Here is a 27,684-nt window from a genome sequence, read left to right on the forward strand (position 1 = left end):
CATTTTGGGTGGCCTTTTTTTTCCCCTCTGTAGACAAAATGAATACTTTTCATTAACAAGGAAAAGATTATCACTGGATTATATTTGGTTAATCGGAACTGTTATTGGAGGGGGGAGGGGAGGCTGAAGAGGAGGAATCTTTCTTTCAAGTGACTGGAATTAATATTATTGTTACTTTTCCAGTAGGTTCTGGCCTTAAAATTCTCCCTCAGGGAATGATTAAAACAGTTTTTTGGAAAATTTCAAGGCTGAGTAGCGTCTCAGATTTACTTTAAAATAAGTTTGCTTAATGACTTTTTAGCACCACTTGATTTATGTCTTGGCTGAGAGAAGTATGTAGTCCAATTCCTTTTTTTTCTAGGAACACTTATGGATACTAAATACTGTATTATTCTATTGTTGGCTTTTCACTTTCCAATAGTTTAAAGGGTATAAATGTCTTCATACTTGGAAAAAAGCACGTTGTATTCTGCCCAGGGCTTGCAGCCCCCTCCCTGCATTCCAGGCTGGAGACAGCTTTCTCCTGTTGTCCATCTACATGCCTGGGTTTTGGGGGAGAGTCATTCTGTATAACTAGAAGCATTTAAATTTGATACTCTTGTGTATATTTTTTGATGACAGTGTGTTGTGCAGTTATAGTCTTAAGTATGATCCTGAGTGAAAGATCAAGCACAGCGTTAGATGATTTTTTAAAACCCCTTTAACTCAAAATATGATCTGTGTATTGTGAAAGAATATTCTTATTTAATATGGCCAAGTGGTTCCAGAGCTCGAGAATGTAATTATTTTTTCCTGGTAGGACACTAAATTGTTTCCCCCAACTACTAGAATGAAGAATGTAGTATATTCTGTTCCTTTCTACTGTGAAATAATGCCTGCACACATATCCTCAAATATAAAGTAAGGAGACTGAAGAGGTAACCCTTAAGCTCTAAAACTGTGAGCTTTGGGGATTATACTCAGGAGTCTGGACTAGGTTATTATTTATAAAAGATAAAGCACACACAACTACTTGTGTACAGAAGAGATCAAGTCTTCATTCCAAGCAAATTTTGAATTGAATGTAATTAATTTTCTACTGAGGCAATTAATATGTAATTACTTTTCTACTATGTGTAATTAATTTTCTACTAAGAGGTAGTGAGTCTATAATGTTTGACTTAGGCTTTGTACAAAAGGAAAGTTCCTTGAAATTTTGGATTTTAGCTTTTCTCTTAGTAAATATTTTTAAATGCCTGTATTTAAAAAAATAATGTTTATCTATTTTATATTTAGTAGTTTGTATCTGCTAATCCAAAACTCCTAGTTTATCCCTCTTCCTCCCTTTCCCCTTTGGTAACCTTCAATAAAAAATAGATAAATAGAAATAAATTTTTTTAAATAATTTGCAAAACAAAAAATGAAAAAATAATAATGATCTTCCAGTAGTGTTTTTGGAGCTTTGTTAATCTAATGCAGCCTTTCTCAATCGGGGTTGTCATCTGAACCATAAAACAGAGAAAATTATGTGACTTAATGTTTTATCAATCCTCCCAAGAAGGACATACCTAAAACCATTCTAGATGCACTAGAAACCAGTTTGTTTATTACATACAGTAGATTCCTTAGAGCAGCAGTTGGCAAACGATACCAAGGGCCAAATCCTGCCAGCAGTCTGTTTGTGTGTAGCCTGCAAGCTAAAAAAATTTTTTTTTACATTTTTAAAGAGCTGTTAAAAAAGAATATGTGTCAGAGACCACAGACTGTACCTGGCGCACAAACCTTGAGGCATTTCCGTGTAGCCCTTGACAGAAAAAGTTTGCCAAAGTCTGTCTTAGGGCATGGAACCTCACTGAGAGTTGCTGATCTGAAAAAAAAAAAAAAAAAAAAAAAGAAAAGGAAACATTCTATACTGTTTTCTCTGAGACTGGGGATACAGTCAGATAACAGGAAAGTTTCTCTTTATTGAGATAACTGACTCTGTTGGTCCCATGATTATAATACTTAATTCAAGGAAAGACTTCAAGATGCCAGTAAATAGGGAGACATTTTTGTTTGTTTTCTAGATAAAAAAATTAATTGTTAAATTATATGGAAAGTGGTATTGGTAACAATAATGAATGCTAAATTATATGTATGTATATACAAATATATTTTAATATTTTTCTTGGTTTCGAGAGCAAGAAAATAAAAGTGAGTTAATTTTAGAGGACTGTAAGGAGGGGAATTGATTGCTTTTTATCACTATTTTAAATTAAGGGGCTATATCTATTAGAGAAGGAAAGTAAAAAGAAAGTGTTGAGTGTCAGATATAATCACATTTGTTTCCTCGTTGTACTGAATAAGTGTCTTCACCCTACAATTAACATCTCAGGTACCTTGTCAGCAGTAAGGAGAATAGTACTTAATCAAAAATGCATTAAAATTATTAGATCATAGCATATGAAATAATCAGACTCTATGAAACGCCACTTAACTACTTGATTTAGTGGGGGAGGTGCCATCAGCCATAAAACATATATTGGTAAATCACAACATTATCACGGGAGGAAAAGACCAGCGGACATTATTTGTAATTTGCTGCTGATTTCCTTTATCTCCACATTCAGTTAATCATGAAGTTCTAGGGTGTTTTTTTCTTGGGAAGTGTCAGCCATCATCCCTTCTTTTATCATGTCATTCTGGCCGTTGTCACTAAGTACACTTGAGGGAATGTGCAGACATTATGAAACCACCCGAAACACAGACTTCATTTTTTCACTCATTTGCTGAAAGCTTTCAGTGGCTCCCTACTAACCTGATCAGAAATCCCTAGGACGGATGACTCAAGCAAGGGTGCTGAGGTGGTCAGGAAAGGCATCGCTGGCTGGCTGAGCTGGCTTTAAGACTGGGCAGGAAGAAGGGTAAGAGCAGAAGCAAATGAAATTAGTCAAGACAAGGAAGGACAAAGGGAATTCTAAGGTTGTGTTTTTCAAAATCTTTTATGGGTCCTTTTGGGATGGGCAGTGAAGATTTGTTTGGTAAATGGTACTTTATCTCTGGTTAGAGCTGTAAAATGATAGGGTACAAGTCAGCTCAAGTTGTAGATCACAGATCTTTTCGGGTAGCACACTGTTCAAAGGATTTTAATTACTTTGAATTGCTCATCAGGTTTATTTTGGCTATGGCAGTTCAAAAACTAATTAAGGAACTTTGCCATTTGTCTCCATCCTGAGGTTACTTGTTTGTCATTGCCCTCCTCACCCCATCCCCAGCTAGTAATCACTCATTATAAAATGAAAAAAGCCAACTATTTTATAAGGGTCACTTCCAGTTCTAAAATCCTAGGGTCTTTTAAAGCTCCTACACAGATTATATAGCATATTTTTGGAGGAAAAAAAATCAGATTTTGTATATGTATTCAGATTTGGTACTGGATGTTGATTTTCCTTATTGGAGAATGACAATTTTGTTAAGTTGATTGCTAAATGAACAGGACTACCTATTTCAAGTAATAAAATATATTATCCTAGCCATAGTTGTATGGAGAACGTGTAAAGAGCCTTATGTTTATAGTGGCATTTCTAAAAAATTCAAAGTTTCAACTCATATTAAGTAAGCTTGTCATTTCAGTAGCATTTCCCCCTTTGAACATTTAATTTTTCAAATATTGTGCTTTGGTAACATGAATAGATTTCATCAATGTCAGCAGAGATCAATGAGGATTAAAGAGTGGTGTATTTGTATCTTTAGGCATAGGGATTAGAATAATCACCAATGCTATTGACAATGGGGTGCGGGTAGGATGGAGACTGGTTTGAGAAACTTCAGTTTGGGAAAAACTGATGAACTTTGAGAGGAGATTGACTTATAACCAAAAGAAGAGTTCTCTAAGCTGGAATTCTTTGGGAAAATGGAAATATGACAACATTTAGGACTTTTTTTTTTTTTCAAATGAACTGGTACTCTCTGCGCAAAGGAAAGGGAATAATGATAATAAAAATCGTCATCAGCGAGGATGTTGAGATCCAGCCCGTTTTGTTAATGTAACAAATTTGTTAATGTGAACTAATTTCTCTTATGTGTTGAGTGCATCGCGGTGCTGAGTGTAGCACTAATTTTTATGGTCATTTGTAGCAGTTCTTTTTAGCTTAGGTTTTCAGGTACAATTATTACACACACACATCCCATTTTACTTGGTTCCTAAGTGTATTCCTATTTATTAATGTACTGCTCCAATTCTTTTTAAAAAGTAGGTAGGGCATAAAAAATAATAAACATTATTCTTTTAGCCCTGCACCTGTTCACACACGAAAACACACGCTGTGGTATTTTTCACTTTGGGGAAATGAAAAGTGGGAAATGGGTTGTTGAAAAATTAGAGACCCTTCTTTTAGAGTATTCTATAATCTCCTCTCTGCTCCATCTTTAGGGTTTGCCAAGATTAAAATTGTTTGCTATTGACACCATCATGCCATCAGTATCATTTTCTTGGGATCAAAGAACGTTAAAGCCAGCAGGACCCAAGAGATAAATTTCCGTAGTCCTAAGATTCCATTGGGTAGCTCCTTGCAAATACTATTTGATTAAATTCATTCAAAGTATAGATTTGATTAAAGAGGAAAAATGTTGGAGGGAAATTATACTGCAGCCACTTTCTCATTAAGAATGAAAAGGTAAGTCTGTAAAATTCCACTTTTTCAATCAGTGTTAATTTTCTAAAAGATCTCATGGTGTTAATAATTTACTGCTGTGCTTACAAGCTTCAAACCTATTGATTTTAATTGAAGTTCCACATCTAGAAGGAAGATAGACAGCAAATCAATTTTGTTTTAATCCAATGCATTTTAATAAGTGTGTCGAAGATTCACCTTAACATTATCCACGATAGTTCGATATTTGCTATAAGGGGCCTCTGCCTTGGATTCTATCCCAAGCTGTTTATTTGTGAAAGTACCAGAATGACATCCTTTAATTTTGCCTCCAGTATGGATAGCAAAAAATGAGGCTCTCAAGTGTCAATCATGTTAAAGTGCCCTGTGTGGATCTGATTAAACAATGGCCTGAATAACTTAGGGTACCTGTTTTATCATTTAGATATTAGCAGAATCTTTGTCTTCCTTTAATATTGTACGGCCTGGTCCCCCCTTTTCCAAATGAATATTTTATAGTTAGAGCTTGTTATCAATCTCAGACCATATTTATATAACATCCTGTCTTGTCAGTAATCATCCCTTTAATTTTAACCTAATGCTTATGGTTAAACCTGATCCTTGATTGGACTGTGCATTCCTATGTGTTTAGCCCTACAACGTTAAAAGAAAAGAAATATTCAGCAGAATGATACACAGACTGTGGCTCTTTGAGGCCTCTAATCTTTGTGTTAGTGTATGAAATCATCCTAGACTGTCCAGGACATACAGTAGTCACGTGGATATGGTTATTAATGATTAGAATTGTGCTTCCAGAATCAGATTTGCATATGCCACTGATGTGCAGCCTTGTGTGTATGGTTCCTACCAAGTCTCCGTTGGGTATAGCTCTGTATTATTTCAAGAACTGCTGTTTTGCACCTAAAGAGCTCTCCGGTAGAAAGGGAAGAGCTCAAATTTGTCACTTTGGAAAGTTATTATGTCAATCACATGTGAGAATAGGGATTGACTTAGAATTTCATACCTATTTTAACATCCTGCAGTTTATTGAATGTAATCTTCCTTGTACCAGGAGCCAGAAATCAAATTGCAAATGAAAGGACAACCTCATGCCAAAGATTTCACCTTAGGAAGGCCCCCAAGTAAGCACCCTGCAAACATTCAAGCGCCACAGTATACAGAGTACTGTACTGGATGCCATGAGGGCAACTGGGGCTTTGTGAGACAAAGCCCCATCCTTAATGAGCTTACTCATTAGAAAACAGAAACGTCGTGGCAATGAAAGAGAATGCAAAGATAATGAAATGTGTGATGTGATGGAGGCTCAAGCAAAGGGCTGTGGGAGGAGAGAGGGTGATCTGTTTGGGTGATTAGTTTCCCCTGGGGAGTTTGGGGGATGGTTTTTGTTTGTTTGTTTTAATTAGAGATGCAGATTGCAGAGGAGAGGTAGGGTATTGTCGACTGAGAAAATGGCATGGCTCAAAGGTAAGGAAGTAGAATTGGTCCCCAGTGGAGCATCATCCCATTTAAGTGTGTATGTCTAAGCTACTACTCACTGACACACTGGGTTTGAGATATGGTGAGATATCCCTGAAATTTTCCCTTTAGGCATTTAATTTTGTTGAATGTTCTAGTTCTGAATAGGGGCAAATATAACTACATTACTTTCTGCATGCTACTTTACTTTCTGAATGAATTTACAGTTAAAGGAGAGGAAGACTAATATAACCTTGGGTCCTGGACAAGCTGAACTCTTGGCTCCCCTTGACTTCCTTGGAGTAGTCACTCATATATAATGGAGCATGGCCAGTGTCAGGGGTGAGAGGTCAGTCTGCAGAGTAGCTCACTCTGTTCCTCTTTATCCATCCATCCTAGACTTCTAAGCCTGCTTTATTGTAGTATCAGAGACTTGGAACTTGAATGCAGCCTACTAGTGATTCCGAATTTCTTACTAGAACAATGGGATCGTGTATACTTTTCATTTGAGCCACTGCATGCCACTATAGAATTGGCCCTGTGCCCAATGCCAATTCAACCCTTACCTTAATGATTGCTTCAGAACTGGAGTTGGCAACTGCTAGTGATGGAACGAGGGGAACAAAGGGATTTGACTTCTAATACTTCACTAATTCACAGTGTCACAATTGTAAGAGATTTATAGATCACTGAGCCCACGCCTCTCCCTCATTATGCAGATGGTGAGGCCAACATTTAATGGCCGATTTCTTGTAATTTCCAGGATAAGCAAAATTAAGGCAATTTTGCCTGACCTCTCTGCTCTCTTTACCTCTGTGATACTTATAAGAAACCAGAACTCCTCTTTCCTTTGGAATTGCTGTGAGGTCAGAGAGAAACGAGCTAAATGATGCAATGGAATCTGCATCCAGAATTTATTGTGATGATAGCCTTGACTTTGGGTTATTGAGAGAAGAATGTGATTGTTTGCAGGATGTTTCCTTCCCTTTACGCATGGACATAATTAAAGGTTTAAGGGAACTTCAGATCCCAGAGTTAGTCAAAAAGACAAAATTAGTTATTTCCTTTCATTTAAGAGGTCTTAGAGCCAAAGATGATTTACCTGGCTGAACAAAATAATCTGACATTCCTACTCTCAATTAAAATAATAAGAATTAAAAGATCAATCTGGGAAATGGAGCTAATAAAATTGCTGCCTGTTATGACTTTGTTTCTTGCTTGAGGATTTCTAAGATGGGGGAAGTTATAATTAAATTTCTCCTCATTCTTTCTGTATTTCAGTTTTCTTTAGAAAAATGTGGTATGTGGTAAAGTGACAATAGAACCAAAGAAATGTTTCTTCTTTACCCTACTGGAAATCGAACTGTCTTACAAATGTATGTGAAGAACTTCATTCTTCACATCCCAGAATGTGTCCAGCCTGCTTCATTGTTCTTTTCCTCTGATCTGAGCTTGGGTAAAGAGAAGAATGCAAGTTAGGAGGAAGAGGACGAGGAAGCTCTTCTCTTATCCTCTCCTGAGTAGGAGGAATTAAGATGAAAGAATATTATCAATTATTCTTTTGTTCTTAAAGATGAAGTAGACTCAAAATTATTAATCAAGAGAAACTCCTCACACTGCTGTGTTACTCATACAGCTATGTCAAAACCTTTTGTAATAATTTTAACAAAGTTATCCTTTACTAAAATATTTGCATTCTAAGTATTTTTGCTAATGAGGTGCATTTAAAAATAGGAATAATAAAATAAAGGGAAGATGACAAAGTACTTATAAATTTAATTTTATTTCTGCCTTATGAACACATTTTTCTTGCTGCTATGCACAGTATTGCTGAAAGTTTAAATTGTTGCCTTAAGAGTACAAAGTAATACTGTGTGAGACCTTTGACTTTATGCTTTGCTATTAAGATCAGGGCTGCCTTGCTACTGCCTCATCCATCTCAAAATTGCTTTTTAAGTGGGTGAGTAAAGACAGGCGCTCAACTGTGAGTTGATAAAATGCTATCTGATGACCGAAAGGAAGCCCAGGGTTGTTTTAACTATATCTCTGACTACATTTCATTTATGTCATTGTATGTACGTAAAATTCAACAATTTGACGTCTACTTTATGTTGCAAAAGCAAGTTATAATTATCTTTGACAGATGTGAGCATTCCATAAAAATGAGTTAACTAAGCACATTTTCTTTATGCACTTAAATATTTTGAGCATTCATAAACATGGAAATACAAACTCAAATGACTGACCACCTAAAGAGATTTAACTTCAAGCCCAATTCTTCATGTTTAATTTGAAACACATACAGACATGCTTAATTTTTTTTAGTTCTTATTCTATCATATGCAAAACATAGTGAAGCTAAATATTTTACTTCGAAAATATAGCACAGAGGCCTCTTAAGTATTCCATAAAATTTTATCAGATACTTGTAATATGAACCTGAGGTAAGATAGAGAAATACTCTGCTAACATGACATCCTTCAAACTTTTTGAAAAATTTATGAGGAGTTTGTTTTATCCTTCTCATTATTAAAGTAATCTGAGTATTCACATGGTCATTTGAACAATTCTATGCCTATATAAAACGTAACACAAAAATATTATCTTTATTCTTGGGTAATTTCATCAATTTGAGAGTCTTTCTTGAGCAGAATTGAAAGCCTTAGTGTTAAGGGTTACTGAAGTCTATAATAAATCACTGATAAAGCTGGAATTGGAATCGTTGGCTTCCGGACATTGGATTCTGTGGGAATCATGGTATGGAATAGCACCATGGCCTTGCCTCCCACACTTTAGAGGCTAGCCCATTCCAATCTAGTTATTGACATGGGAAAAAATGGGCTGAATATAGTAACCTTGCCAGAAAGCCAAGATTACAGACAGGTCACTTCTCTGTAAGAGTGTAATATGAACTGTTTGGTAGTTGTGTGTATATACAGGGATCAGTCAATTGCAGAGTGGTTCAAAAATTTAAGAAATCGTAATATTCAAAGAATAGGAAAGCCCTATTTTAAGTTTTTCAAACTCTTTTAAGTTTAAATTTTTTCAATTCTTTAAACATAGGGATATTACTATGGAGATATTAGACAGTTGTGTGATCAGTTCCTGATGAAAAATAATTTTGGTTTTTTATAGCAAAAGAATATAGTTTAGGTTACAAATTAATCCAAGCTGTAGGGAAAGAGCCTTAGACTTAAAAGTCAGGAGATTTGGGTTCAAATTTGAGCTTTGCCACTAGTTAACTGCTTTATATCATTGTTCTCCCTGTAAAAATAGATTTTGGATCAATTTAAATTTCTTTCATCCTGTTAAATTCATTCCTTGCAAAACTCATGTTCATCTTAAAGATTCTGTAATTATTTTAATTCCAGGATTTCTGTTTTCCTTTTTAACCTCTCCCTACATCTACCATCATTTTGACATAAATGCCCTTAAGTTTCATAACCTCTACTTGTTGGTATTAGCCTGGTACACAGCAGGCATACAATAAATGCTGGCTGCTGATAGTGGTGATAAGAACTTGCATTAAATGACCTATATATATGTTTTCTTCCAGCTCTAAAAGCCTATGACTATTACGGTTCTATCCAGAGAAGTCAATTGTGCTTAGATCACATTATAGCACTTTAAAAAGAAGATGATATCCTATGGTATTGAACTCCAGTAGTGCTCAGAGTAATATATGGTTGCTGATTTTTAATCTTTCCCTTTTTTCTTCTGGCAGGATCTTGATTAAGAAGTATGCAACAAACTTTTGAGGCAGTGTTCACAGGGCAATTGAAGAATCTTAACATAGTCAATCATAATAGAACTAATTGAATTTGAGGCTTATGGAAGCACCGGAGAATGACATTTATACACATTCTGTATTGTTAAATGACATGGAATAGTACAGACGTGGAAGTAATCTAGAAAAACATTTTCTCTTTAGCTTTGGAGAACTAATTTGAGCAATTTAAAGAGGTAGCTAACTGGTGTATCTCTAGTTTTTAGGACATTATTAGGCTAATGTTTTTAGTTGCTCTTTGATCGTCAGGGTATCCTGAATTCAGTGCAGATCCCTTTTAGTGTTACCACTGAGAGTTTAAAGGGAGTAAGAAGTATTCCTTTCTAGGCCTTTTATATCATTAGCACATTTTTTGCTCATACTTTCCTTCATCATTAGTGAGTCACTGATAGGCCTATACACAGATAAGTCTTTGTAAAGTGCAAAAAGTATCTTATAGCCAAGAGCACTCATAGTATGGACTTTACTAAAGTTGGGAGGCAAGTGCAAAATCTAGTTTGAGGTCAGCCTTACTTACTTTCATTCTTGGTTCTTGAAGGTTCTTTCACCTGAACTCAACCCTTCCTGGTCAAAACCTCTGAGAAATCTATCTTCTTCTTCCTGAATTTATAGTGTTTTCACTTTCAGTTCTAGAAGAGAGGGCTTACATAGCTACCTCAGATTCAAAGAAACCAGATTCTTTATCTTTGCTTCTTTCCCACTTTTGGTTTTCCACGTCTCCATACTGCTAGAACCCCAAGACTAATTCTAATTTTGTCTACTACAATTTTCTTGTTTCTTCTAATCACCTATTCCTAATGGCCCATGATGAAGTTCAGGGCACACTAGCCCAAAAATGTAGCACCCTGGCCTATTGAGTATTTTAAACTGAAGGAGTCTGAGAAAGACTTCCCCTACCCCTGCTCCCTTGAAGCAGGTCATAAGACCCTCATTTGAGAGTTGCTCTCCCTATACCCAGAGAAAAGGAGCATCCTTATCTCCAAACATAAGGAGATGCCAAAAAGAATCTCAACAGACATTGCTAAGATTCCCACAGTTCACTGTACCTAGCTCATACGCTTTGCTCGGTCACTCTACAATGTTCCATTTTCACCAGACCTAGCATAAAAACACACAGGTTTATCAATTTCTTCCAGTCTTCATTTCCTTATGTAGGTTCCAGTGTCATGTAAAATTTTTATTAAATAAATTTGTATTCTTTTCTTCTGTTCATCTGTCTTAGTTTAAGTTCATCTTGTCTTTGTTTACTCCAACAAAAGTGTACGAGTTCCTTTTTATTCCACATCCACTGTAATATTTGTTATTTGTCTTTTTGATAATAGTCATTCTGACAGGTATGAGATAATCTCATTGTGGTTTTGATTTGCATTTCCCTGATGATTAGCGATGTTGAGCATCTTTTCATGTGCCTGTTGGCCATCTGCATGATTTCTTTGAAAAAATGTCTATTCAGGTCTTCTCACTTTTAAATCAGATTTTTTTTATATTAAGTTGATGAGTTGTTTATATATTTTGGATATTAACCCCTTACAGGCCATATCATTAACAAATATTTTCTTCCATTCACTAGCTTTTCTTTTCATTTTATCAATGCTTTCCTTTGCTGTGTAAAAGGTTTTAAATTTAATTAGGTCCCACTTGTATATTTTTGCTTTTATTGCCTTTGCTTTAGCAGATAGATCTAAAAAAAATATTACTAGGAATTATGTCAAAGAGTGATACACCTATGTTTTCCTTTGGGAGTTTCATAGTTACCAGTCTTACATTTAGGTATTTAATCTGTTTTAAGTTTATTTCGGTATATAGTTTAAGAAAAGTGTTCTAATTTTATTCTTTTACATGTATCTGTCCAGTTCTCCCAGCACCACTTATTGAAGAGACTGTCTTTTCTCCATTGCATATTCTTGCTGCCTTTGTCATAGATTAACGGACCATAAGTGTGTGGATTTATTTCTGGGCTTTCTATCCTGTTCCATTGATATGTGTCTGTTTTTGTGCCAGTACCATACTGTTTTGATTACTGTAGCTTTGTAGTATGGTCTGAAGTCAGGGAACGTGATACTTGCAGCTCTGTTCATCTTTCTCACGATTGTTTTGGCTGTTTGGGGTCTTTTGTGTTTCCATACAAGTTTAAAAATTTTTGTTCCAATTATGTGAAAAATGCTATTGGTAATTTGATCAGGATTACATTACAGGATAGTATGGCCATTTTAACAATATTGATTCTTCCAATCCAAGAACACAGTATGTCTTTCCATCATATTGTGTCATCATCAATGTCTTTCATAAATGTCTTACAGTATTCAGAGTTCAGTTCTTTTGCCTTTGTTCTTTGGGTTTTCCTGTTCTTTGGGATATCTTTCCATTTCTTTGTATCTTCAATTTCCTTTATTTTTCAGAATATAAGAGTTTCACCTCCTTGATTAAGTTTATTCTTGGGTATTACATTCTTTTTGATGTGATTTAAAATGGTATTTTTAAAAATGTCTTCTGATACTTCATTATTAGTGTATAGAAAATGACAGATTTCTGTATATTAATCTTATATCCTGTAACTTTACTAAATTATTAGTTCTAATAGTTTTTGGATACAGACTTTACAGTTTTCTTTGTAAAGTATCATGTCATCTGCAAATAGTGACAGTTTCAGTTCTTCCCTTCCAGTTTGGATGCCTTTATTTCTTTTTCTAGTCTGAATGCTGTGGCTAGGACTTCTAATACTATGTTAAATAGAAGTGGCAAGAGTAGGCATCCTAGTCTTGTTTCTGATTTTAGAGGATATATTTTCAGCTTTTCTCCTTTAAGTATGGTTTTAGCTGTGGGTTTGTCATAAACAGCCTTTAATGTTTTGAGATATGTTCTTTCTGTACCAACTTTGATGAGAGTTTTTTATCATGAATGAATGGTGAATTTTGTTAAATCCTTCTTCTGCATCTACTGAGATGGTCATGTGAGTTTTATCCTTCCTTTTGTTAATGTGGTATATATATCACATTGATTGATGTGTGAGTACTGGACCAATCTTGCATCCCTGGAATAAATCTCACTTAATTATGCTGTGTGATTCTTTTTATATATTGTTAGATTCAATTTGCTAATATTTTATTGAGGATTTTTACATCTTTATCAATCATAGTTACTGGCCTTTAATTTTCTTTTCTTGTGGTGTCTTTGTCTGGTTTTGATATTATGGTAATGTTAGCCTCACAGAATAAATTTGGGGATGTTCTACCCTCTTCAGTTTTTTAGAATAGTTTGAAAAATATAGATATTACCTCTTCTTCATATGTTTGGTAGAACTCCCCTGTGAAGCTGTCCAGTCCTGGATTTTTGTTTTCTGGGAGTTTTTTTTAATTACTATTACAAATTCAATTTTACTACTAGTGATCAGTGTGTAAATTGTCCATTTCTTCTCAGTTCAGTCTTGGCAGTGTCTGTTTCTAGAAATTTCTCCATTTCTTCTAGGTTGTCCAATTTGTTGGTATAAAACTGTTCATAGTATTCTCTCATGATTTTTTTGTGTCTCTGTGGTGTCACTTGTAATATCTCCTCGTTCATTTCTTATTTTGTCTATTTGGGTCCTCTCTTTTCTTCTTGGTGAGCCTAGCTTGAGATTTGTGAGTTTTGTTTATCTTTTCAAAAAACCAGCTCATGGTTTCATTGATCTTTTCTAATGTTTTTGGTCTCTATTTTGTTTATTTCCTCTCTGATCTTTATTATTTCCTTCCTTCTGCTGACGTTAGGCTTTGTTTGTGTGTTTCTTTTTTTAACATTTTTTATTGATTTATAATCATTTTACAATGTTGTGCCAAATTCCAGTGTAGAGCACAATTTTTCAGTTATACATGAACATATATATATTCATTGTCACATTTTTTTTCGCTGTGAGCTACCATAACATTTTGTGTATATTTCCCTGTGCTATACAGTATAATCTTGTTTATCTATTCTACAATTTTGAAATCCCGTCTACCCTTCCCACCCTCCACCCCCTTGGCAACCACAAGTTTGTATTCTATGTCTATGAGTCTGTTTCTGTTTTGTTTTTATGCTTTGTTTGTTTGTTTGTTTAGATTCTACATATGAGCGATCTCATATGGTATTTTTCTTTCTCTTTCTGGCTTACTTCACTTAGAATGACATTCTCCAGGAGCATCCATGTGGCTGCAAATGGCATTATGTTGTTGGTTTTTATGGCTGAGTAGTATTCCATTGTATAAATATACCACCTCTTCTTTATCCAGTCATCCGTTGATGGACATTTAGGCTGTCTCCATGTCTTGGCTATTGTAAATAGTGCTGCTATGAACATTGGGGTGCAGGTGTCATCCTGAAGTAGGGTTCCTTCTGGATATATGCCCAGGAGTGGGATTCCTGGGTCATATGGTAAGTCTCTTCCTAGTCTTTTGAGGAATCTCCATACTGTTTTCCATAGTGGCTGCACCAAACTGCATTCCCACCAGCAGTGTAGGTGGGTTTTCTATTCCTTTAGGTAGTAGGTTAGGCAGTTTATTTGAGATTTTACTTATTTCTTGAGGAAGGTCTGTATCACTATAAACTTTCCTCTTAGAACTACTTTTGCTGCATTCCATAGATTTTTTTTAATTGAAGTAAAGTTGGTTTACAATGTTTCGGGTGTAAGGCAAAGTGATTCTGGCTAGAGCCAGAGTCAGGTGTTTGCCCGGTTTTCTCCTATGCTCAGTGGCCACCACCACCCCATTGGGAGTGGAATTGGTGCTCAAGGTACGAAAGCAGAAGCCCTGAGGGCCAGGTCTGAGCTGGTTCCATTCCCTCTGTGTGTGCACACTCCCTGCTGGCAGTGGTGCCTCTGCCTTAGAGGAGAGCAGCACTGGAACAAGAGGAACTGGAGAGGACCTGCAGAGTGGGCCAGGGCATGCTGGGACAGCCTCAGCAAATCAGTCAGAGCCCCAGGCAGTTTTCAATCTGCTGTTTCCTTGAGTGCATGCTGGTAATGACTGCTTTCACCCGGTTCAGAGGCAGGATTGGATCCAAGGCATCTTCGTTTTCTTTAAGTTTGCATACTTCCCTTGGTAACAGCAGCAAGACGGACTGGAGTGGGCATCCAGTGCAGGCTGGGGTGCATGCTGTGACAGTTGTGGGAAGCCAGCCAGAGCCCCAGGTAGTTTTCAATCTGTTTCCTCCACCTTATTCCCTGAGAGTAAGTAAGCAAGCATGTGTGCGTGCTCTTCATGAGCAGAGACGTGGTTTTTTACAGCCCTCCAGTGAGTCCCATTCATTTTCAAAACAGCTAAGGGGACTCGTCTTCCTGGAATCAGGCCCAATATGTGCCTTGAACCTGTCATTCCCCAGAGAGGATCCCTGAGCCCATCATATCACCCTCCTCTTGCGTGTCCCCTGCTAGGGATACGAGTTCCAACTGAATCTCTTTTCCTTCCTTCCTGCCCCACTCAGTGTAGATCTTTGTTTACAGCCTTGGTTGTAGAAGAGCCTTTATGTCAGTCTCCGGGTTGTTTTCAGCAAGAGTTGCTCTGCTTGTATATGTATTTTTGATGTATTCGTTGGGGGAGGTAAGCTCGGCGTCCTCTCTTATTCTGCCATCTTGATCTCCCTCCAACCTGCCCCTGACTTTCCACAGGAGACAAGCAAGATGGTCATCTTGCGTTTTTCCCTTTTGGACTTCCTAAGGGTATCCCCATACTGAGAGGTGGTTGTTATCATTGTTGTTTTAGTGATGATGATACCTTCTAACTAAGACAAATTTGTAACAATAGCTGAAAAGTCCAAATCCAAGCAAAGAACAGGTAATGAAGGTCGAGGAATAATGAGAATGTCCTGAAGTGGGTCTCTGAGGTTTTCATCTTCACAGATCCATTTTTGTGGGGAACGTATAAATCATCTTCCATTAGTTGTTAAGTCAGTATGACGTTAATTTAGCCGCTCATCCTTTTTGTTGCTGTAGAACTTGGAGCTCCTTCCTGGGCTATGGCTTTGAGAAGGCAATGCAAACACAGATATAGTAGTAAACTAATTTGGCAATAGAGATATAAAGATTTAGAAATTTTAACATTCCTAAAAGAATATTTGTTTTGGGTGGAGAAGGAGCTGACTTGATTTTCTTAGAGGTTCTAAAGAAGAGTGATGTGACTGATTGGGCAAGCCAGCTTCTTTATAAAGGTGGTTTTAAGTTGCATTGCTTGGGATGTTTACCATTTATTTACTTGACTTTTGCCCTTGCATGAAAAATGGAAAGGGAATATATCTTGATAAAGACTTTGGATACTTTGGTTTAAGAAGCTGGTGACATGGTGAATGGGGAGTTAGAACTTAGGTATTATCTACCCCAGATGCAGGAAGTCAGGGAGGTGAAGTTATACTAGTGAAAACTTGTTTTCATAATTCCTTCCGCTCTGGAAGTTGGGGTTTTACATGAGAAGTTTTAGTCCTAAAATGTAAGAGTGGGAAATACCAATGTGTTTTAAAGATGATGGATCTTTCTCTTTTTCTTTCTCCAACTTGATATTCCTTGATTTAAAATCTTAAATTATATTCATGAGTTAGGATTCACTTCAGAGCTTCTTAAAAATTCAAAATGTGAGTTGATTTTTAAATCTTTGATTTACATACTTTTAGGAACCCATTTATTATAGAAAGCAAGAACAGCTGTGTTCTCCCTGGGGTTGACTGTTTCAGTCAAATCCTTTTAAAACATGAATTAGGAAGATTAGGATTTAATTTTTGTTTCTTACAACAAAAAAATCTTGCTAGGCAGTTAATATACTTCCTAGTCTGGAGTGTATTACCAGAAATTACATACTATCTACTTTTTAAACAATGGTATATTTACAACTTTTTGATTTGTTTTGTAGTTAGTTACATTAGAAAAATGGAAAGATTTGCTGTTTGATTTTTCCAAATTCACTGAATTTAGGAAGTTATAGGGAGGTGAGCCAAGCTATGTGTTAAGTATTTTTGCCACAAGGTACTAGAAACACAAGAACCATCACCAAAAGTAAGAGGAGGTAACTTGTGGGTTAGCTACTATGTGATAGTAATCACAGTGTCTTGGCAAGAAAGAAAGCATAATAATAATCAATAATCAATCAATAATAATGGTACTCAAGTTTTAGAGAAGGTATTATAACAAAATGTTAGTATTAAAGAGACATTTGCAACCTACGGAAATCTAAATTATTTTTAAAAGCCTCTGTGGGCAGCTCAAGATGTGTTTGTCCTATGTGGGTACGGGAGGTGAGTGGGAATCCCCAATAGCTTGCAATATTTAAGAGACTGCATGAGATTTCAAAATTGTAGAATAGATAAACAAGATTATACTGTATAGCTCAGGGAAATATATACAAGATCTTATGGTAGCTCACAGAGAAAGGAATGTGACAACGAATATATATATGTTCATGTATAATTGAAAAATTGTGCTCTACACTGGAATTTGACACAACATTGTAAAATGATTATAAATCAATAAAAAAATGTTAAAAAAAAAAAGAGACTGCGTGGGAAGTGTGTCTTTTAGCAATGGGAAGAATCCAATCAAGGAGAATGAGGAAGCTTATAAATCAAGCAGGTCTTGTGCAAACTGTCTTTTAGGCAGGTTGCAAAAAGAAAAATTGGTGAAATTATTGAAAAGAAGTCGTAAGTTTTTAAGGTACTCAAAAGCAGGCAGTTTATTGGAATAGCAGTGGGTCTATTTGGTGATGATGGTGCAACTAACTCTATGAGAGAAAAATAATAAACTTTAATGATCTATTTGTCTAATAAAAGAAGATAAAAGGGAATATGCTAACTCTGTAATTGTCTCCTGAAATTGATGACTAGGTTAAATTGTAGTAAATGCATAGATAATCTAGGTCCAATTGACAAATTAAATATAGACAGCTCATCAGAATTATATATCATCCTTCTATATTTTGAAGGAACTCAAAGTAAAGTTTTAGATATAGACTAATAAAGTATTTGAATGTAAATTAATAACATGCCCTTTTATGAGGTTTAGAAATCTTTTTTTCTACTTGATCAATAGTATATATTCAGCAATATGAGTTTGAGTAAGGATATAAAGGTTATCTTGTGGGAGTAAATTTTGAATTCAAAATTGTACACTATTACATAAAGGATATTTCTGAATCAGGAAAGGACCGTGAATTTATAAATCTAAGTTGTGCCTATACATTCGTTAACCTAAAAAGTTATGCTTGACTCAGATTTTATCGTAGCAAAATTTTGACTTATTTTGGATTCCCACTGTGAGATGTGCTGTGAAAGTTCAACATATTACCATTTCCTCATGAGTACTAGCAATTATAATACAAGCATAGAATCTTATTTCAGCCATTGATGAAAATATTACATACAGATAGGATCCCAAGTAAAGAAGAAGAAGAAAAAAGACTTGTAGATTCTTGGGTCTTTTGTGTTCTGTGTTGTTTATTTGGTGGTTTAGAAATTTAGGTGCAGCAATTAGGATGTCAAGTTGGAGAGAGAGAGAAAGAGAGTTGAAACGTAATATTTTGCTGGTAAAATGTTATAATTTTAACAAATCACCTATAGCTTAGGTTAGGTATTCTCTCAGTATCACTACCATTGCATTAATGTGAAAATTGTGTATAGTCAGCTGCTTTATTCTAAAAAGTGTCTAGCCTTTTGGCATGCACCAGAGACAACATTTGCTGTATGAGATTGTGGTAGCAGGATCAGCTAAGCCCAGTTAGCGGGGCTGATCCAACAGAATATGGACTAGCTGACCATTTGGGATACAGTTGTTCTAACAGAACATGTGGAGAATCAAGGGAGTTTGTATGCTTTTTAAAAAAGAGACTATTGTCTTATGTGATTTATTTTCCTTCATTTAAAAATTTGATGCCAAACATTTGTGTACTTCCCTTTCTTTCTCTCCTTGCCCCCTTAGAATAATATAGCCGATCCAGAAGAACTGTTCACAAAATTAGAACGCATTGGAAAGGGGTCCTTTGGAGAAGTTTTCAAAGGAATTGATAACCGTACCCAGCAAGTGGTTGCTATTAAAATCATAGACCTTGAGGAAGCCGAAGATGAAATTGAAGACATCCAGCAAGAAATAACTGTTTTGAGTCAGTGTGACAGCTCATATGTAACAAAATACTATGGATCATATTTAAAGGTAACGTGTGCACTGTATTATTTAAGTCATAAGGTATTTTCATTATAAGTATTTCTTTTTTTTTAAATTCTGTTTTTTGAAAGGCAATGTCTTAAATCAGGATTTGGCAGTCTTTGGCCCCCAGGCAGAATTCAGCTTCATTTATAGTGCCAAAATAGGCTGTTTTTAGATTTCACAGCTGTATCCTGAATGTATCCTAAATGCATCCCAGTACTCAGCTATACTGTTTTTCCACACCTGAACTTTGGGGTTGATGGACGAGCAGAAATGCAGCTGGGCCTTGAGACATATCCTTTGTCAGGAAAGAGCTTTCTCCCTGGGCTTTCGCACGTTATTCTCAATGGTCCAGTCTGTCTCAACCTCTGAATTGATGGAATATGTAAGTATGTCACTTATTCCATTGGGTTATGCTGGTAATTTTCACATCTTTCTCTCCAGGTTATGAGCTTCTTGACAGCAGGGAGTTTAATTTACCCAGTCTTGGTTTTTACATCACTTAACACAGGATGTGGCACATCTTAAGCACATGATAAATATTTGTTGAAATGGAATTAAATAGAATAATATCTGTCCCCCTCCAAAAAAAAAGTTGGATTTTTAGTTTCCAGGATTATGGAATTGGCAGACACCTAAAATTCCAGCAGATGGAGATATTACTGCATAACAGAAAACTCTTTGGTTACGAAAACCCAAGAGTTCCTGGGTTCCAGAGTTAGAAGTCTGGATTTGTGTCTATTGAAATGTGAACAATAAGTAGTTAGAACAATCTAGCTTAAATTAGAGTCTAAATTATTTTACAAATTTAAAAACGTATTCCTGTATTGATATTTTTCAAAGGAAGGCAGTATTAGTTAGATCTTTGTTTTTCAGGGCTTACAGAGGGGGAGGGTTTATTTGTTTGTTTGTTTGTTCATCTATCTCCAGGCCAAAAGGGTGTGTTTATAACCCACCAACCTGTTGACCTGCACAAAAAATTAATTCTATCTTTTTACATTCTGCTAATCAAATTACCTTAGGACAATCGATCTATATTAGTTAATACTAATATAGAAATTCATCATCGATTTCACTAGCTTTTTATAGAGCTTGATTTATTCTAATATTACATGATTTAGGTGAATGTGGAATGAGCGCATAGTAGCCAAACAGTCACTATGTGTCAGATACTGTACTAGGTTCTGGAGATGTAAAAATGAACAACTTACTCCTGCCATTAAGCTCACAGTGCCTAATTGCACTAAAATGGTGCAAATTTTGTGACTGAATGTGTGTAAGTTATAGATGGGGCATAAATAAGCAAGTAGTCACCCCTACCATTTTTTTTTCCGTGGTGGCGTAAAGGAACGGCTTCAAGGAGGAGGTGATACTGCTGGTAACTCTTATCCAACATACTTCAAAGTGTTAGCCATTAGTCTATTATATACATAATTGCTTGATTCTTTGTGGCGTATTTTGCTTTCATATTCTTTCCTAAAAAGCTTATTTAGGGTCAGATTCTTTCTTAGGAATCCTACGAGTGGTCACTCAGTCACAGTAGTTTTAGGTCTCCCTTCTAATTCCATAGCAGGCTTAGTTATAAGCAACCCGGGGAGTTTATTATTGTTATTGGTGTGTGTGTGTGTATGTGTGTGTTGCTCATTCTGGTTTACTCCTTCTGGATTGAATCCTTGTAATTCCAGACCCACTCTAGAGCAAACCTGAATGTTTGCTGTTTTTAGGCATCTGTAACGGATAAGCTATTTTTGGTAACTGATTTCAAACATTTAATAAGCCCTATTTAAAACGTGCTAGTCTATATTATATTGAAAATGGGTACTGAAGTGGCATTGACTTTTATTGGTTGCTTACAGTCTTTGTTTATTCATATTCAATACGCTCATAGAAAGTGAATTGTAGCTCTGTATTATTTATTCCTAAGATTTCACATTTTAAAAAATTTCCCTCATAGTATATATCACCCAATAAATGCTTAATCTTTCAATAAATAAAACTGATAGTTTGTTGTGACCAAGTCTTGATTATAGAATGTTTTCAGACCAGTTAGTGATACAAACCATTATCCAAGATGTCTGCTTAGAGAATTAAAGTGTATTATTTTTATCTCCTTTACCCATCACTAATTAAAATACATGATGAGAAAGACTACTTCAAAGAACATGTCACTTCATGATAAAATTGTAGAAACTCATAGATGGTTGCTATTGATTATTTACATCCAGAACCAATTTACATTAAAGTAAATAAATGTAGTGTGTACATACCATTCATACACATTCTGTCTTTAGGGATATACATATATATACACAGAGAAAAAGAAATATTTTATGGTATTATAACCTTCTAATACCTTTTCTTTAAGTTACTTTCTTAAATTGACCATTTCTTTATTTTCCATTTATATTAAAACACAGTGTGACTTCGCAGGCTTGCAATTTTTTTTAACTGAAAATCACATCAAATATAACAGGGTTCTGCTTAATGCAGTCAGTGTAATTCAAGGCCACATCCTTTAAGTACCACCAAAGAGCTGTGTCATCAATCGACTTATGTTCTTACTGTGGCCCATCCTTCCATTTCAGATGACACGGGGGATTTTGTGAGTCAAGTTAATTAAGTAAAGTACGATATGGGTTCTTCTCAGGTTGTCCTAACACAGGACATAACCAAGACCTCACTGTAAGCTGGAGGAAAAGTTATTGCACTTGAGAGAAAATTATATGTTCTCTGAAACTGTATGTAGTTGTACTGCTTTCCTTGAGACATGCAGAAATGTACTAGGTATTCATTTTGACTGAGCTCACTGTATAACTTCATTTTTAAAAACAAGAGTAAAAACCAGACAAACACATCAGTATGACCACAGTATTTTCCTTTAATTTTAGTTCACTGCAGATTTTCCTGACAGACAAAGTTAGTCTTTATGAAGAGTGCTCAAATAAGCAAACCCTTCCCTTCTGATCTCATAATATTGGAAGAATCTTTTATAATCTTTAAATATTTTTCTAGTTTGATATAAATCTTAAAATGAAGCTCACTCAGGCATTGAATAGAATTTGAATTACGTCTTTATTTGCTGCTGCAAATTGCCTTTAGATTTCTGTTTATGTTAAGGAAATATGCCTCTCTCCACATACCACAGCTACTGATATTTATTTTAAAAAAAAGAATTGAATGACTGAAGTAAAATATTCTAGAATAGAGTCTGCACAGTTTTGTGGCCTTCTCATTATTTCTCTGAAGACGTGCGTGCGTGTGTGCTTATTTCCAACGCATGGTGAATGTTTCTGGAATATTTCTGAAATATTCTCTAATTTTTTTTATATTATCATTTTCTTGTAAAACTTGAAGGAAATTGAAAAGGAAAATATTTCCTCCTCTCACAGTGCTTTTTTTTCTCAAAATAAGAATAGCTTTAAACTTCCTGTGATAAACCTCTAAGAAGCTCCATATAGATTCAATTCAGCAGATATTTCTTTACTGCATACCTGCCATGTGTATTCCTCTCATTCTGCATATTTGCCCTGGTCAGTCTCACCTACTTTATCCTGACAGCTTCTAAATTCATGTCTCTGGTTTCGGCCTCTCTCCTTAGCCCCAGGTAGGTATATCTTAACCTGTCTCATATTACCCGTTTCACAGCAAGCACAATAACTCAAAAACTAGGGAATAGCATCTGAACTGTGTATTTTTTTTCCTTAGTTTTGCAATTTTTATCGTTTGGGGTTTTTTTGTTTGTTTTATTTTGTTCTTGGCAGGGGAGGGGGTAATTAGATTTGTTTGTTTATTTAATGGAGATATTGGGCATTGAACCCAGGACGTCATGCATGCCAGGCATACACTCTACCACTGAGCTACCCCCTCCCCCCTTGAACTGGATCTTGACATGATTTTGATAGGGGTTGGGATGTGAGGGTAGGATACAGACAAGACATTCTAGACTAGAAGAAAATGATCCCGAGGTGGTAAAGTCTTTGGCAAGGTGATCTCTTCTGCCCCTTGCTGTTCTGCAAAATTTTACATTCTGTTTCTTTTCTATCGTGGTAAAATAATATACACCAGCAGAGTTATCATTTGAACCACTTTAAGTGTATAGTTCTGTGGCACTTAGTACACTTAAGTTGTTGTGTGGCCATCACTGCCGTTCGTCTCCAGAACTTTTTCACCTCCCTCAACTGAAATTCTGTACACATTAAACTGTAACTCCCCATTCTCTCCTCACCACGGTCCTTGGCACCACCATCCTACTTTCTGTCTATGAATTTCCCCACTCCACGCACCTCACACAAGTGGTATTCTACAACATTTGCCCTTTAGTGATTGGCTTCTTTTACTTATACATGCTGGTTTATGTGGTCAACGATATGATCGGCTATTTGATTCATAGACCAGCCTACTTAATTCAACATGTACTTGATCTAGGTACAGTAATAATCTTGCAAAAACATATAATGAATATTTTTAATGTCTTTGTTTCTTTTTCAAAATGTTTTTTCTATAAACAAATGAATTTCAAGTTCCACAGTAGCATTTCTCCCCTACTTTGGCCAATTGTCTGCTTTAGTGGCAGACAACTTGGTTCAGGCATGATGGAGTTAATACTCCAGACACCAGTGATTTGTTCACACTAGGCCCCCACTTCTCCCCAGTAAACAGTGTAAGTCTGAAGTACATACTTTTTAGGCATTCTGATTTTGGAACAGAGAGCCATTTCCTAACGTCTAACTGACCACCCATGTTGATGCAGGACTTTAAACTTACTCCTCCAACTCTTTGTTAAAATGTGTGCATCATTTTATAAGTGGAGAAGTGGAGTTTTTCCTCCAGGAACTTCCTATATTTAAATATGCCGGATGTATGGTTACGGTTTAGAGTCATTTGGCTCTTTTGGATTTGTAAACCAGTGTGTAAATATCATCCTAGCCTTTTAAATTATTTAAAAACAAACCAAACATACATATTTGCATTCTCCAACACAAACATCTTTTACCAGAAATCAAAGGTAGAAGCTGTAGCCTCCCCAAAAGAATACAAACACAGGGTCTGGATTTTTTGGTGGTGGGTTTGGTTTGTGATTAGCGTTTTCATTAAGACTTGCTGTGAACAAGGGACAAACAAGAGTGTGTGTGGTTTAAGCCTCCTTGAGTCGGGAGGAGCTTCCCCAGCTCACTGTTCCTGCCTGTGCCCACTCGGGCCTGCCTTCAGTCCCCATACCTCCAGTCCCCATGCCTCCCTCTCAGTCTTCTCAACGTCCGGACCTGTGACCGTCCTCCAGGGAGGCTTGTCTGCAGAAGTGACAATCAGAAGGAAACAGCCAGAAAAGCTATCAGGCAGCTCTGGTTCCCTGCCTGTTTCAGAAGATTCCTAGCTCTACCGAATAGCTCACTTGCAAAGAGGAAGCCTTCTTTTCAGATCTGGAAGTTGCTTAGTCATAACTTTAATGACATTTTAAGCTTTCTATGAATACTTTTTAGTAAAGAGCAGACAGTTGGTAAGTTACTGTTTTGAATCAGTACCAAAAAAAAAAAAAAGACACATTGTTTTTCACTTGGAAAACAGGTGCTTTCATTCATGCAGAACTGCAAAACAGATAAACATGTTTTATAAGAGCTTTTTATTTTTCTTTTAAATGTCAGGTGAATGGGAAGCATTCTGAATTCATAAGGTAGAATATACTACTCATTAGAAACAAACTGTGGCAAAAGAAAAAAATTCTCAGGCTGTAAGGCATGGTGAGAAGCACTTCTTTTCCTCTGTTGAAGAAAGTATGAAGGCACATCAGGTTCACAGTTCTCGTGTTCTGGGTGCCTAATTTCTATCCGTGAAAACAAGTTACATGAACCACTCCTGGGGGTCTTCTCCCCTCCCACTGTTATGGGGATTTAGTTCCTCTCCTTCCTAATATGGACACTGCTCTTTCTCTCCGAGTTCAAGCTGGCCTGCTGTGACAGGAGGGAGAGGATGTCAAGATTGGGGAGGAGCACTGTTCCTGTCTTCCTCTTGTACATCCTACGCAGTGTCAGTGTCAGGAAAGAAAGGAGGATCTTTCATCTTAATTGAGCTGAGCCCTCCCTCCCTGGTCCCTACCCCTAAGCAACATCCCATTCCCCCCACAACAGTGTCACTTAAATACTCATCATCATGTTACTGGAGTCCATTCTCTTCCAATAATAAAGCCCCAGCCTCATGGAGACACATGGAAATTTTGAATGCAACTTAACTCCTGAGTACTTCCCAGGGATTTTAGAGTTTGAAGACTACCAGCAATAGCTTGAGAATCTTCATCCCGTAGCTGGGACTGTACAGGTGAGACATGTGTTGCTGGCATCCCAAGTTGAAGCACAATACTGAATATATTTCCCCTCTAGAAACATTGTTATGGTATAAATAGTATTTCCTCTGGTATTCTTTATGCCATGCTATTGATACCTTTGTGTTAAATTGTCTTTTGGAGGGGACTGCTCCAGGAACCTAGGCATTATTTTTATGGGAAAACGCTTGCTTTCCAAATTCCTAACATCTTACTTAAAAGTGGACTTTTGGAACACAGTTTATTCACAACTTGGCTATTTGCCAGTATAGTAAAACCAACTATTCCACTTCCAGTCAATTCTGTGGTCCAACAAAGATTCAGAGAATACCACTCATGAAATGGTATGGAGAGATGTCTCCAGTATTTCAAACTATAGCTGAAAAAATTTTTTAATGATTTATTCCAATTTTTATCAGATATTGCTGCATGATGTGTATATGTATACACCTGTTTTGTAAGTTAATTACACGTGTTCCCCCTATGAGTTCCATTTGCTCTTGTACAACATACAGTGAAGTTAACTCTACCTGGAGTATTCATAATGCTTTTAAAGCTACACACTCCCTTTCTCTTATCCATTTACCCTGAGAGACAAGAAGGGGACAGCATTCTTTCTAGGAGTATATGTACAAAAAAATGCCCCATTAATCATGGCTGATAAAAGCTGTAAAGTACATTAAAACAAAAGCCAAAAACTAAAATAAGTCACGGTCTCCAGTGTCCTCAAACTCTGAAATCACATGAGAAGCACCCAGAAACCCCATTCACAATTTCTACAGTCTTCATTTCCTCCCTTATTCTTTAATATAACTATCTTTTCCTTTCAATGTCATCATTCAAAATAATAATTTAAATCTATTATTTATTTTTTCTGGGTTTTATAAAAATTGCTAATAGTTTGACAGGAGGAAACAATAATTTGTTAATTTTTTAAGCTATCTCATATGCTAAATAGGTTTCAGGGAGAGTCAAGACTGAGAACTTAACTTTCATTTGTAATGTTCTATGGGAAAATATACTCTGACTTCCAAACAATTAATTTTAAACCTATATTTTAGAACCAGTACATTAGTATGTCAGATTTAACATTTATGTTAGTATAATTATTTGGCTTAGGTTTATAATTATTAAGTTGTTTTGTGGCTTTTACAGGGTTCAAAATTATGGATAATAATGGAATACCTGGGTGGCGGTTCAGCACTGGATCTTGTAAGTATTTTAAAATAATTACATACACACATTCACATCCATACTTCCACTTTTTTAAATTGGAGTAAGCAATGGCTTTGGAGGCAAGCTATGTGGTTGCTTTAGTTAATATGTTCAGTCTCTCTTCAGGACCACTACTCCTGTGTAGACTGAACTGTAGTACAGGATGGAGCATGTTGCTGGCATTCTAAGAGTATATAAGAAATACAAATAGCTTAATAAAATAAAGCTCCCCCCGCCATGAAATTAGGAATGAGTGTGCGACAGTTGCTATCAGTTTAGAGTTTTGCTTTACATACTTATCCCAGAAAAGATTGAGTATTCTTACGTTTTTAAAAATACATCATTCAGGTAACTGTCACTAAAAATGTCTCTTGGGTTCTAACCAAGTAGGCCTACAGAGCCAGCTCTCTGCAGAGTTCTCTCTGCCCCTCTATAGATCATTTGGAAATGTGATGGCATTTTTGTCACAGTGACTTAGAAGTGCCATAGCCATTCCAGTGGGCAGGGACCAGGCTGCTAAAATCCTGTAGTGTGTGGGAAAAGTTCCACCCCGTGAAAATGTGTTCACGCACAAAATGTTTCTGAGAAACACTGTTTGTTTCCACCAAGTTTGATTCTATCAGTGTTGTTCTCTCCCACTTTAAAATCTTTAGTAATATGACATCGTATTTAAAATTCAATAGGAACGACTAGAGACACCTTTGTGTAGTAGAAGGACCACTGGGAGTTTGAGGTTACAGTGCTGGCTCTATTTTTAACTAAATCTATGACTGTGAACAAGACACATAAATTCCTTAGACTTGGATATCCTATAAAACAAAGAAGCTGTACTAAGTTCTGTTTTATCTTTAATATCATATGCTTTTATATAATATGCTTCTGCTTTGAAATTGTATGCTGTTTCTAAAAATAAAGTGTTAGATGATTAAGATCACCAAGTAATATTTTAATTCTTCATTTTTAAAGTGGAGATGAGTTTGTCTGACTGAAAGTAATCAAATATTTTTAAAAGCCTTTCATCCTGACTGCCAATGACTCCAAAGTTTCAAATAATCCTATGAATAGAAATGACCAAAAGCGATTTTCTTCCCTTTAGACAGAACCATACTTAAACCATTCTAAAGAAATGGTAATTAAACTTGATGGAGAGACT

The 27,684-nt window shown here is 36.1% G+C and overlaps 1 protein-coding gene across 1 annotated transcript in view; it reads left to right on the forward strand.

The window, feature by feature from the left end:
* STK26 (serine/threonine kinase 26) overlaps positions 1 to 27,684 on the forward strand; it is a 51,645-nt gene that overhangs the window by 13,214 nt on the left and 10,747 nt on the right. Inside the window, exons 2-3 of the mRNA XM_074358840.1 lie at positions 18,779 to 19,009; positions 26,472 to 26,528. Coding sequence (XP_074214941.1) covers positions 18,779 to 19,009; positions 26,472 to 26,528 — 288 coding nt within the window. The remainder of the gene's footprint in view (positions 1 to 18,778; positions 19,010 to 26,471; positions 26,529 to 27,684) is intronic.

This window comes from Camelus bactrianus, chromosome X (assembly GCF_048773025.1).
Source record: "Camelus bactrianus isolate YW-2024 breed Bactrian camel chromosome X, ASM4877302v1, whole genome shotgun sequence".
NCBI lineage: Eukaryota > Metazoa > Chordata > Mammalia > Artiodactyla > Camelidae > Camelus > Camelus bactrianus.